Here is a 14,248-nt window from a genome sequence, read left to right as displayed (position 1 = left end):
ACATAAACAATATTTTTTTTACTTCCATGATGTGTTAAGGACATTTTATTTCACTATCATTATCATAAACAAATGTGTAAAAAAAATTTAAACATTTATGGGTTAAATTTTTAGGTATTTATCTTAACAAAATCCTGCTTAACAACTCATTAGAGTCAAGAGGCAAAGTCAATTCAAGAAAAAGCTGTCATCATGTGTTTTTAAAACTAACAAGTGTGCCTCACTGAATAGCAGTAGGCTACATATAGAGCTAATCGGAAAAGGAGAATAAACTGTATGTCAGTGCTTTTCAAATTTCATCTAAACTTAAATTGAAATTTTAAAAAAAATTCAAACAAATTTGGCAGACATTGAATAACATTTCTAATTTTTAGGTAAATAAAAAAAATGCATAGTAAATTGAAAATCATTGTTGCATTTTAACTACAATTAATCAGTAAAATAATCCTTAATGAGCTGATGCTAACTTTAGCATATGACAGTTTTATGGTATATTTATACACATAAATCATCAATGAAACTAGACTAACATAGGAAAGGAGAATGGCGGTATACTCATCAGAAAAATAAAAAAATTAATCTTAGATTCCAAATTGGCTACAGATAATCTATGTATACAGAAATCACAAATTAAAATCATAAAATATACTTGATGACTCAATTATACAATATAATAAAATTACTTACATCATCTTCATATTTAATGTGAATGTCCGTGATTTTCACTTGTACATTTTTTATTACTTGAGTGGCCAATTTTTCCAAAAATGTATCCTTTTTGGCTTCTTTTGGCTTATCTATAAAAAATAGAAAAATGCAAGTTAAATAACTGAAATTCTCATGGATCTAATAGTCAATGACCAAAGGATAGCTGAGGCACTACTCAGAGGGAATTACAGCCAAGTCTAGCATCCTTGTTTTATTTTAGATTTAGACTGAATATGCATTTCAAACTTAACACTTATGTTTGAAGTTACAGTGTAATCTAACATTCATTTTACCTTCCAAGACAGAAAGCAATCGGCAATGTGTATAAATAACACATGGCATAAAAAGCTACTTTTACCTACCTTTTGAGCGATCAAGACCTTTAAAAGGTTTCTTAAAATGTTTTTTGTGCTTTTTACGTTTACGTCCTTCTCAGTGGAAGCATTTTAGTGAGAAAAGGATAAAATTCAAGTTAGGAGACTAGAGGACAGAAATCAAAACAACAGAATTCTTCCTGACAGCAAATTTTTATATAATTCATCTTATTTGAAACTGTCATTTCAATACAAATCATGCTCACAAGCTGTGGTAATAAAGAATAGCTTTCTTTTATCAGAAAGTAACTTGGCAAGTACAATTATACAAAAGTTAGGTGAAATGTTCCTATGTAATGAATGCCCTTTTTAATATTTTTTTTTACAACGTTTCACCTTAATTTCAATGTACTACCAAAATATTGGAAATGTAATAATGGCAGAATATAAGACTCTATGAGAGAAGCTTTGATAACTGCATGATGGGGCACAGAACACAAATGAAATGAATGGGTAGGTTGTAGACAGATGAATCCCTCTACCTCATACACCTCACAGGGAAAATTCTCCAGCTGCTTTAAGGTATAAAGAATATAAAAGGCTGGGCATTTGAAATTAGCTTTAAAATCTCATGGTCTTGTGTTTGGCACTGCCTCACCTCGTGGCACTCACCAGCATCTGTCTTATCCAAGTTTCACATTTTTACATTCAATGGCCTCCTATCGATCACGTCTGGTCTAACTCTTGAGAACTGTCTTTCCATGGTGTCTTTGCTTCTAGTCTTCACTCTCATGTTCTTCTGCATAGGTATCACAATGCTCTTTTCTGAATACCAATCAGAGCCCGCTAATCCCTTGTTCAAAATTCTTTAAAGGCTCTCCACATTTTTCCAGATAAAATCAAAATGGGTTTGTATAACACCAAAGGCCCTTTTCGGATCTGACCCGTTTCCCTATCCCATCATATTGCCTGAAACTAACCCTAACACTGGTATGACAACAGCACTCTTCATCCTTTCCAGAACAAGCCTTACTTTCTAACAACCAAATCTCCACACCTGTCATTCCCTGAGCTTGGGTTACCTGTCCTGAAGTTCTTCACCAGGAGGTTTTCAAACCTCAGGTACAACAATACTGCTGATAGGAAACCTTCCTCAACTTCTGCAGGCAGCTCTAGGGCCATCTACCCCGGGACCTACACAGACTTCCATTAAGCAGTGATCAGATGGTATCTGAAGTGTTTGCAATGGTCTTGCCACCAGGCTGGGCAGCTTCATTAGAATAAGGATTACCCTAATATCTGGGCACAAAGGAATAAAAAAAAAAAATCCACATTTTTGCATTATAATAAACTGTATCTTATATATATTTGAGAAAATATACAGGAAATTTAGCTTGAAATAGTAACATTTTTCTCAATATTTTAAAGCAAATTGTCCTGTCCACACAATAAAGCTTGGATTTACAAACACAAACCCCTGAGTTTCGAGAAGAAAATATCTGACTAATATACAGCAGACTCTGAACACGGCTATTGGCAGAATCTCTTGCCACAGTGATAGTTTCTGACACATCTTCATTCATAAATTTAACATTATGGAAAAGACAAAGTCCTCAAAGAAGTACCATCTGAAAAAAAGCAAGTGAGAAAAGTCCAGCCTAACACTGAAAGCAATCCCACTTGACAGGAACAGCTTTCAGATACAGACGTCCATCTGCCTGGATTTAGATTCTACCCTAACCGGCTTTTCTTATCTCACCTCTTGTCTCCCTGGTTTCACAAGTGTTCTATCACCTTGTTCTTGGATCTCATGTTAGATGCACCATGTTTAATAGTTTCACATTTTTAATCAGTATGCTACATAGCTCTTTCATGAAAGTTTGTCACCAATCTGATGTACAACAGACTTAACAACTTTCAAACTCTCTCTAAAGTAATTCTCAAGCATTTTGGTCTCGGGGGGGGCCCTGTACACACTTAAAAATTGAAGACCCTACAGAGCTTTTTATTTATGTGGGCTATATTTACTAGAATTTACCTTAATGGAAATCAAAATTGAGAAAGGTTTAAAACATTCATTTATTTTTAAATTACACTACCACATAAGACAATCAACATATATTTATGAAAAAATAACTACTTTCTACATACTAAGTTTTTGTGAGAAGAATGGCATGGTTTGTACAAATCTCTTTAACGTCTGAAGTTAGGAGAAGACAGCTGTAAATAAATATTTGCCTATCTGCTTCTGCCTCCGATCTGTTAAGACATGGTGTTTGGTTGAAGTAGATGAAGAAAATCAGATCTCACTACAGATATGTAGCTGGGAAAAGGAAGAGCCTTTTTGCTGCCTTTTAATCTAATTATGGATATTCTTTGATACTACATTCAAATTCAACAAGTGGGAATTTCTTTAAGGTTACTTACAGTGTAGAACACAAAACCCCACCAATAGATTTTCAATCATGCAACATTAAAATCAATTGCTCTATCAGGTACTTTGGATGGACTTTTTGTTTTGTTTTAACGTATGTATGACTTTTTTTTAGCACCATGCATTGTTCACTTGGAAATGTTGATTCAGGAATTTTGTACATCATCCAAATGTTGACTTGTTTCATTTGTTCTTACCAAAAATCATATGTATTAATATCACCACCAATCTTATCAGAAAAGTCTTTAAGCACTGAGAAGCTGTCAAGATTAAGATAGTAAACACAAGTTTACCAAAAAGTAAACCAAAATTCTTACATTCAATAGCTAAATTTTATCAGTGGTAACAAATACTGTCATTCTTTTGTTTGTTTGTTTATGGGTTTGTTTGGGGAGCTGTTTCCTGAAATTCCCACCGAACACCCAAATCTAAGTGACTTGTCAGTCAGTCGTTCATTAGAGTAGACAGAGCAGCTAGTCTGGTCCAGCTGGTATCTCCATGTGTACACAAGTGCATTTCCTTAAGATAACCAGCCTGCTCTCGCTGCAGCAGAAGTACTTTAGACATGCTTCCTATCTTGTCACATAGAATATTAAAAAGTCATGTACTGAACAGTTGGTGTTTATTAAAGTCTCACTGCTTCATCAAGGACATTGTTAAGTGAGAATGATTTTTTTTTTTTTTTTCCTTTTTACAAAGATGACAAGGACTACTAGTACAATCTGGTACCACACTGCCTTGTGGTTTGTGCTAAGGCAGCCAGCAATTACCCACCAATGTGAAGGTCAACACAATGAAAAAGCAACCAATGCCTTCATGTTATAATGAAAATAGTTTTAACCTTCGGAGGACTATTGCTCTAGAAAAAACAAGAAAACTGACAACAAATTAGGAGTGAATAGACTTGGAAATGGAAAAGAGAAAATGGCCCTGAACTCTATACTTTAAGCCCTAGCAAAATAAACTATTCTCATTTCAGGATCACCAATATTCTGGGTCTTTTTTTTTTTTTTTTTTTTTAATCTATTCTAAAAAGACAGAAAACTCTGCATCAATCAGGTTTCCCTTCATAGTGCTCCTGTTTGTTTTTTGTTTTTTAAAACAATGCTGCCCAGTGATTTTGTTAAATATTTGAATAGGCCACTGGACCTTAGATCAGAAAATACTGTCACTGGCAGATTTCAGGTAATTACAAGCTACAAAAGTGGACCAACAAGTAACTCCATGTTACTTGTTGTCTTATATTACACAAAGTAACTGTACGACAAAGTAACATGATCAACTATACTTACTAAAGGTACAGAAGTGTAAGGAAGGAAACTGTTGTCACAGTAATTTCACCTGATATTATGCATGAAATTTACTGGGCAAATTCTTCTTCCATTTGTCATAATAAAACTGAATATAAGTTTCTAGTGGCATGGTATGGCACTGTAGGGTAAGCACAGGACTGCTATCTGCAAGGTGAACGGTTCAAACCCAGCTGCTCTGTAGGAAAAACATGAGGCTATCTGTTCCCACAAAGATTTACAGCCTCAGAAACCCTACACAGGGTCACTATGAGTCAAAATCAAATTGATAGTGGTGAGTGAAGTTAACATAAAAAGCTTAACAGTTACATAAAATATAAAAATCAATAAATCATATCACTGTTTTTATTCAATATAGAAAATTAACTAAATGTACTTGGTAAATTTCCCAGTATATAACAGAAACAAATTATAAAACCTAAAGCATTCATCCTTCAACCTATCTTTTGTGAAGTTTCAAATCTCAATAGCCATATAGGACCAGGGTCCAGAGGTATCTGAGGAGCTATTACAGAAGTGAGGTAAATCAGGGAGGATGTGAGATCACATCACGCTCAGATGCTTAGGCCCGCCTCCCAGTAATATTCTGAATAAAAACTCAGTTTAAGAAAAAACACAAAAAGGTTGTACTTCATAGTTTTACAAACTTGAGAACTGCTGCTATAGGAAAGAAATTGCTTAATTGAGAAATCACAGTATTGGACTATAGAACAAAAGTCAAAAAAGCAGTCCAGATTAGACAGTTTTCTAGAAATCAAACTGTAAACTTCAGAAGGACAGTGGATCATGTTGTCTGTTTCAACCCATCAACACCCAGCATTCAGCACAGTATCTGTCATAAGAAGATACTCAAATGCACGATAAATGGCTACATGGCTGGTGAAGGTAGGGAAAGGAAATAATGACAGGGGCAAAGCATGAATTACATTTCCATTCTCTAAAAAGATGACACTCGTCAAATACACTTATACAAATACATGGTTTTACATAGCTGAATATAATGAACCATGCATACCCACCAGGCTTGACGTCCTTGTAAACCAAGTTTTCCAAGCCATACATGAACTCCCCTGAGTGTGCACCTGCATCCGCACAGCAGCAGTAACCAAAACACAAAGCATTTAAAAGACACCTTCAATTTCACACAGAAAATATGGTTATGCTTAATTCAAAGAGTTAGAAGTCATGAGACAGCACAACTGAAATTAGTTCTCAGGAAACAGGGTGACACCAATTCAATTCTTTCAACCCAAACCCTTTCTTTTCATAAATAAAAATGCTCAATAACTAAAAGTTATCATCATTTAAAATTAAGAAAGCAAGGCAGAAAATTATCAAATATGGCTAATGTCCCACTGAATTCACTGACAAACTTTCTAACAGAGCAAAAGTCCACTGCTTGGGTTCTCCTTTTGTTTCCCATTTTGCCCATTTTCAGAAGAAAATATTCTTGCACTATCTGACACACATTTTAGGATAGGCTACAATGACTTCATCTTACCTAAGTGTGATCTGTTCCCTTCAGATGCACTGTCTGAATGCTTTACATCCATTCTTGTTAAAAACAACCAGGTAGTACCATCTTCCTCTTCCAGACTGGGTTAAAATTCTAGCTCTACCATAATAACTTAGGTAAGTTACTAATGTCCAGCTTCCTCAACTGTAAAAAGGAACAGTAAAAGCAGCTATTTCATAGTGCTGTGGCTATGAGTAAGCTAAGGCTTACAAAGCACCTTGAAAAGTGACTGGCAAGTAGCATGTGCACAACAGACGACAGGTGCAAACATTGTCATCATGACATTAAAGTCTCTCGAAATTAACTTCAACATGCCTTTCCAATTACACTATAGCTAACTTCCAAATGATTAGGTGTTGCCCATGCATGCTCTACACTTTTGCACCTTTACTGTCTCCTCTACCTAGAAAGTCCTCTCTCTTACCCTTCAGATCCAGCTGAAATATACACCTTCACTCTGCCCTGATCTCCTTAGCATCTATCTGAACCGAACAGAAACAAATTATAAAACCTAAAGCACATTATCTGTATCTCTTTGATGGGACTCAACATAATGTCTTATTTTCCTAAATAACATATAAGGTCTTTAATAGTAGGGTCCAGGAATTTTCTAAATTTTGAATTTCCAAAATTGAGTTGCCATCCAACTTCTCATTAAAACATTATGATATTCAGACTTACAGTGAGAATTTTTAAAACTATAACCAGCATAATCTTTCCTTTCCAAACTATTAGATGTGTTCCAGCCAAACTAAGTGGTAAAGTAAGAAAGAGAAAAAGACAAAGGACCCCGGAAATAGTAAATTAAACACAAAAGAGGTGAAAAGACAAGTCTCAAGACAACAACTGTGTAGCAAGCCTAAAAGACAACCAGTTCAATGGGAGATTTGGACAACTGGAAAGTAAGAATAATAGTCACATAACAACAGATTTCACGTAGCCTGTGAAAAAAACTGAAGTTTTCACAGATGAGAAAGCAATTTTTTTAAAAAAGCATTTACAAATTCAAAAACAGAGTTATATGATGCAAATATAATCATATTGTATCATTTAACCTATAATGTGAACAATACTTACATTGTCATAATAATGAAAATAAGGTTCCTGGGTGTGTCAACAGATTGAACTGGGCTACGGAGTTCTTGTGCGGCACTGTGGGTTAATGTGCTGGACTGCAAAGTCGGTTTGATCCACAAGGCTGGTGGCTTAAGCTCACCAGCCACTCCTTGGAAACCCTATACAGGGTCAGTATAGATCAGAACCAATTTGATGGCACGTAACAATACCACCACCTAACCAAAAGGTTGGGAGTTCAAATCCATCCAGCAGGGGTCTAGAAGTAAGGCCCAGCAGTCTACTTCAGAAGACGAGAGTCATGAAATGCAGTTCTACTCTTACAAGCACGGGGCTGTCATGAACTGGAATCATCTAGTGCGGTTTGGTTTAATAATGAAAACATTGACTAGTAATGGGTCAAAATTCATGACACAATCATATTATGAAAAGATGAGGAAAAGAATTTAGGATGAAGGGAGACAGTAAGAAAGGCAAACTCCTTGATTACTATAATAGGAAGTCCTAGATAACCTTAAATTGATCAATCAGACTGACAGTAAGTATTTCTCAAACTACGGTCCCTTATACAGAATAGGTCTGACAGAATGGTAGGACAAGGGACTGTCACTTTTTACAGTAAGTCTTCTATGCCAAAGTATTTGATATTTATTTAAGTATGAATCTATATTAAGGAGCTCTGGTGGTGTAGTGGGTCACTAGTTGGGCTGCTAACTTCAAGGTCACCAGTTCAAATTCACCAGCCGCTTCCCAGGAGAAAAATGAGGCTCTCTGTCCCTGTAAAGATTTACAACCTCAGAAACCCTGTACAGGGTCGCTAGGAGCTGGAACCAGCTGGAAGGCACACAGCAGAAGCATGTACAAGTGTTATTTTAAAATAACACTTACAATACCGAAGCTACAGCACTGGGACATATTTGGGCCTCACTAGAAATTAAATTGTTCCCTTTGTGATATCTTTCTAAGAAAATAAATTCCTTCCAATGGAAATTAAAAAAAAGAAAACTATCAGAGAGTTTACAGCTAAGCTAGTGTTCTAGAAGTGTACTCAATCACATTTCAATTTTCTTATATTCTACAAGGGCAGCACTCTAGTTTATGAAATGAAACAATCTAAGTAAAAATTCTCTTTTCAAACATATTAGCATAGATTTCTCTCTTGTTTTTATCATCTGCTGCTTATAGTTGAATACCTCCCCTTGTAAACACTCTGAAGTCCCTACCCAGGTGTGACAGTACTTTTAAAATCAAGAAATGGCTAGGGAAAGTTTTGAAAAATAAAGTGTGGTAATTAGTTAATAATTCGTCATCAACAGTGGTAGAATAAGACACACATAAAAGCCAGAGTTATCTTTTCATTCACGTGAATAATGTTTTATGAGGGTGGGACCCACATTCACAAGAACTAGAAAAGATTATGAATATGCAGTCTAAAAATTTAAATACTTTATGTAAATACTGATGTGTACATTATGCATTTTTTATTGAATGCATTAGTTACCTGGGTGCTCTACAAGTTATATCCATGTGTGCGGTATTTACCTGGAAACAGTACATGTGAATAGTGGTACCTCTTAACAATTAAGGAGAAGCAATGTCTTCTCAAAGAGCTCTGGTAGCGGAGCGGTTATGTGTTGGGCTGCTAACCTCAAGGTCAGCAGTTCGAAACTACCAGCCATTCCACGGAACCTTATATAGGGTCACTATGAGTCGGAACTGACTCCACGGCACACTACCACCACCACCACCATCAATGTCTTCTCAACATTATTTTCCAATTCCAACTCTTTTAGACTAATATTTTTTTTTTACATATCTTAACATAAGAACGGTAAAACTGAGTTTCATTTTCTAAAGTTTAGTGCTATACCAACAGAACTTTATCCAAGAAGACACAATGTAACTATTTGAAAGTATAAAGAGCTACTAATCCTAATTACACAAAAACAGCACTACTGATGTTCAGAGCATAGACAGATGCAGATACACCAAGTGAGCCTTAACAGCCTCTCCGATGGAGCCAGCTATCAGTTCTCCAGGCACTAGGGGACCAGAAGTAAAAGTGACAGGGGAGTCAAGTATCAAATTTGCAGTCAGTTATCAATTCACAAGTGTCATATCTTGCAAATTAGATTACAAAGGACTAAAACTGGAGAGTTTACACCATGTCTTTTTTTATATATATATAACAGTTGACTGAAAACACTACAAAATTTTTGAAGTTATCACAAATTGTTTCCATCCAAAGTCAATAAGGAAATAAAAATTGAGGGCTTGTTTCTCAAAGGAAAAGTATAAATTTATCATATAAATTATAAATGCATAATTAAAATTAAAACTATATTACAAATTATAAGTATATAATTCTGTTATGCAATATATCTAAGTGTATGTCAATATATTTATTAATGAATATGTGTGTGTGTATATATATATATATATATATATATATATATATATATATACTGCTGTTGTTATGTGCCATGGAGTCAGTTCTGACTCATAGTAACCCTGTACAGGGCTTCCGAGGCTGTAAATCTTTACTGGAGCAGAAAGCTTCATCTTTCTCCCGCACAACAGCTGGTAGTTTCGAACTGCTGACCATAAGATTAGCAGCCCGATTCATAACCACTATGCCGCCAGAGCTCCTTTATGTATATGCATATGTATATGTATGTATATATGATAATATATGTATATTTAATCTTAACATCTTCAAGAAAGAAATTAAGGCTTTCCAAGTCTTTCTTCTCGTTTTTATAATACTGTTGTTATTGTTGAGTTGGTTCTGACTCATAATGGCCCTGTATAGGGTTTCCGAGGAACAGATGGTGAGCTTGAACTGCTGACCTTCCGGTTCAAACCAACCTTGAGGTTGAGTACTTATCCTAGGGCACCACACCAGAACTCCTTTATAGTACTAGTTACATATATAATCTAATTAGCCAAAAGTGAGCAAAAATAAATAAAAATAACTACCCTAAACTGTCATAAAACAAGATCATTCTCAGCTTGCACACAAAAAATAAACACAAATAAACTTGTTTTCATGAAAATATAGATTCCTACACTTTAGCAAAAACACGAAATATAATGAAGTGTGAAAGCAAAAAGGAAAAATATTTTAGGCTTTTTAAATTTCACTACAGTAGCTTCTGCATTTTAAGTATTTAGGAACTTTTTTTAGGAAAAGAATCGCTCATTTTGCATAAGAGAAATACTGGAGCCAATAGAATTGAAATCATTGTTAAAGAATTTTAATGAGCAAGCTCTTTAAAAACAGATTTCTTAATGGCTCAATTAAGTGTCTGAATCCTAAGCCAAAAACAAAATCATCTTATGTCTAAACATAATTTCCATCATTTCCAACTCAATTATGCAATATATTTTAAGAGAGAAAAACAGTTTAGAAATTGTCTTAATATTTCTTCTTCCTTCATCAAAGAAAATACATATACATCCTACCAAATGAACAAATTAATGGAAAATGCTAGTAACTCTCTTAGCCCAATCAGCAATGGGTTAAGGTTTCACTGAAGGGAGGGGGTGAGTGGGGGGGAGGAGCTGTTTGAAAGAATCCTTCAATTCACCACTTTACAGGCTACTCTTTGTCACCCTATCCTTGTTCTTGCTCCATAAAGCACATCAAAACAGTAACCAGATTTACTTTTACATAAAAACAAAAATGAAAACTTATGGCAATTACAACAGCAAAACTCTTTTGTATGATGCTACAATGGTGGACAAATAGCATTAATCATTTTTGAAAATCCACAGGACTGTACAATACAAAGAATTATAGCTAATGTAAACAATGGGTTTTAGGTAGTAATAAATCAATAGTGGTTCATCAACTGTACCAAATGTACCATGCAAGATGTCAATAACGGAAGAAACAGTGTACACAGGGCAGAGGTAGTGTACAAGAATTCTCCACTTTCGGGACAAATTTTCTTCAAAATAAAAACTGTTATAAAAAAAGTCTATTAAAATATGTATTCTTATGCATAATATATAAGCATATATTTCATTGTTTTCTTTAACTTAAAGCTAGATGTTAAAATGCTGAATCCTGAAGAATCTAGTTTCTAAAAATTATCCTATATCATATCTAAGAGTCAGTGGGAATGCAAACAGTTTGCATTATGGAGCACTGGTAATGTAATGGTTACAAATCAGGATGCTAATCTCGAGGTCAGCAGTTCGCAACTACCAAATGTTTCACGGGAAAAAGATGTGGCTTTCTGCTCCCGTAAAGATTTACAGCCTCGGAAACCCTGTACAGGATTGCTCCACGGCACATAACCATCACCACCACTAACATCCAGAATGGTAGTTCAAACCTACCCAACAGTAAAAAAAGGCCTGTGATCAGCTTTCGTATAGTTTAAAGCAAAAAAACCAACAACCTATGGAGCAGTCTACTCTTTAATGGATAGGGTTACTGTGAGTTGGAATTGGCCCAAGGGCAACAGGTTTGGTTTCGTTTTTAGTTTGATAAAATATGGAGCTATCACTTACAACAGAATTACAGCACCATATCCTCCAAAACCCATTTTACTACACTACTATGCTTAACCTCACTTACTTGCAAGAACACAGGTAAAAACGCACATAAAGAAACTGTCAAAATTGTTCAAAATAAACAGGCCTGCAAAAACTTACAGAAATTTGGAAAATCAACATTAAGCAACATTAAAAAAAAAAAAAAAAAAAACCTGGTTGAGAAGACGACCTGGTGGTGAGTGGTTAAAGAGCGAGGTAACGAACTAAAAGGTTCCCAGTTCAAACTCAACAGCTGCTCCGTGAGAGAAAGTCGTGGCCATCTGCTTCTGTAAAGACTTATACATCCTGGAAACACTATGGGGCAGTTCTACTCTGTCCTCTAGAGTTGCTATGAGTCAGAATCGCCTCAGAGCAGTGGGCTTGGTTGGTTTGGTTAAGAAAAGTGAGCAAAACCAACTAACAGAAATAAAATAATCACTAAAAAAGTAAATATGAATAATGAAAATACAGTCTATGTTATGAGACGTGATTTTTAAAGGAAGATTATTTCTTTGGAATTAGAGTTTATAAAAATTCAAAAAGAAACATCCTCTTTGAAAATCATTAGATATTTAGAAAATGCAGACATATCTAATAAACTTAAAATATAGGTATATAAATTTTACCTTTCTCTGCTGCTTTTTGAAGGGCTTCTTCGATTCGAGATAACTCTTTCTGTTTAATATCTTGTAAAGCTTTTTCTTCTTTTTCAGCATCATATTTAATACCTAAAATTATGCAGAATAAAAGAAATATAATTAATATACAAAAAAAAATGATAAGCATTTAGTGCCACTGTGATTTTGTGTATGTGTGTGTATATGTTATTAGGTAAGCAATGTTTTTTAGTATGTAAAACAAGTTTATTCTTTCAATTAGTTTTATAAAAAATTTAAATATAATTAATCTTATTTATTTTAAAAACTTTTATCTAAAAGGAAAGAGGGAGGGAAAGAAATTAAATAAGGGATATAAAAAAAGACAGAGTATATGAGTAAGAAGGACAGAGGAAAAGTTATATATACAAGGGGTGGGGCTTCAAAGACTTTGTGGGAAAATTTCATTTATTTTTTCATTCCATTTTTCCATGGAATGACTTTTTGAAGTCACTTTGTATATACTATTTTTATCTAATAATCTCACTTCTGGTAATGTATGACCAGGAAACAGCATAATAAAGATAACTTATAAGAATAAGGTGTTTTCAAAATCATAAAAAAGACCAGGCTTACTGGTTGGGTAGAGACTAACGGACCCCTGGAACCATGGTCCTTAGTCACCCTTCAAGTCTGGAAAGGAACTAACTCCATGGCTCAATTTTCAGCCAAACAATAGTCAGGATTCTAAGAGGGACATTAGGGAGGCACAGATGTCCTGGTATGTTGCTATAGGATAAGCACTGACTGCTAACTAGACGGTCGGTGGTTCAAACTCACAAGCCACTTCTTGGAAACCATATACAAGGTCGTTGTGAGTTGGAGCAGACTCAATGGCACATACCAACAATAAGGGAAGTACACACGCCTTAGACAAATCGATCATTTAAGATAAAATAGCATTTAACCAAGGAATGGAGTCCTGGTGTGGTGCTGTGGGTTAATGCGCCAGACTGCAAAGTCCTTTGAACTGCAAGGTCGGCAGTTCAAGCTCACCAGCTGCTCCTCAGAAACCCTATACAGGGTCGCTATGGGTCGGAACTGATTCGACGGCACTTCACAACAACAACAACAAACCAAGGAATGGTTAGGGAAGATGAAGGAATGGAAAGAGAAACACAATTGTTAGGACTGCAATCATGAAACTAAATGTGTGTGAATTGTTGAGTGAAAACCTGATCTACTTTGTAAACCTGCACCCAATTCACAAGAAAAAATTCAAAACAAAGAATAAGGTGGTTATAGTGTTTATGGTGCAGTCCTGGTGTGGCACCAAACACTGGACTGCAAAGTCAGTTTGAACCACAAGGTCAGTGGTTCAACCTCACCAGCTGCTCCTTGGAAACCCTATACAGGGTCTCCATGGGTCAGAACCAACTCAAAGGCACTTAACAACAACAATAAAGTGTTCTTGGTAACAGTGAAAAGAACAGCTGCCAGGTCACAAGGTAACATCACCCAGCCTTTCACAATTACCACTGTCACTATGACAACCACAAAATGTTATAAGCATTAAGTACAAAAGTCAGATTCATACTGTACCACACGGTGACAGCTGGTATTTAAAGCCATATATGTTGTTGTTGTTGTTAAGTGCCGTCGAGTTGGTTCCGACCCATAGCGACCCTGTACAGGGTTTCCGAGGCTGTAAATCTTTACGGGAGTAGAAAGCCTCATCTTTCTCCCGCGGA

General features: G+C 35.4%; 1 protein-coding gene across 4 annotated transcripts in view; it reads right to left on the bottom strand.

The window, feature by feature from the left end:
• VPS13C (vacuolar protein sorting 13 homolog C (S. cerevisiae)) overlaps positions 1-14,248 on the bottom strand; it is a 249,499-nt gene that overhangs the window by 208,744 nt on the left and 26,507 nt on the right. For 2 of the 4 annotated variants that reach the window (XM_006831581.1, XM_006831579.1), the window contains exons 5-8: positions 12,528-12,629; positions 5,786-5,848; positions 1,071-1,136; positions 688-797 (exon numbers count right to left, since the gene is read on the bottom strand). In XM_006831581.1, coding sequence (XP_006831644.1) covers positions 688-797; positions 1,071-1,136; positions 5,786-5,848; positions 12,528-12,629 — 341 coding nt within the window. The remainder of the gene's footprint in view (positions 1-687; positions 798-1,070; positions 1,137-5,785; positions 5,849-12,527; positions 12,630-14,248) is intronic. The other 2 variants (XM_006831578.1, XM_006831580.1) reach the window with 1 other exon arrangement.

This window comes from Chrysochloris asiatica, unplaced genomic scaffold (assembly GCF_000296735.1).
Source record: "Chrysochloris asiatica unplaced genomic scaffold, ChrAsi1.0 scaffold00004, whole genome shotgun sequence".
Lineage (NCBI taxonomy): Eukaryota > Metazoa > Chordata > Mammalia > Afrosoricida > Chrysochloridae > Chrysochloris > Chrysochloris asiatica.
This window is presented reverse-complemented; position numbering and strand designations above follow the sequence as displayed.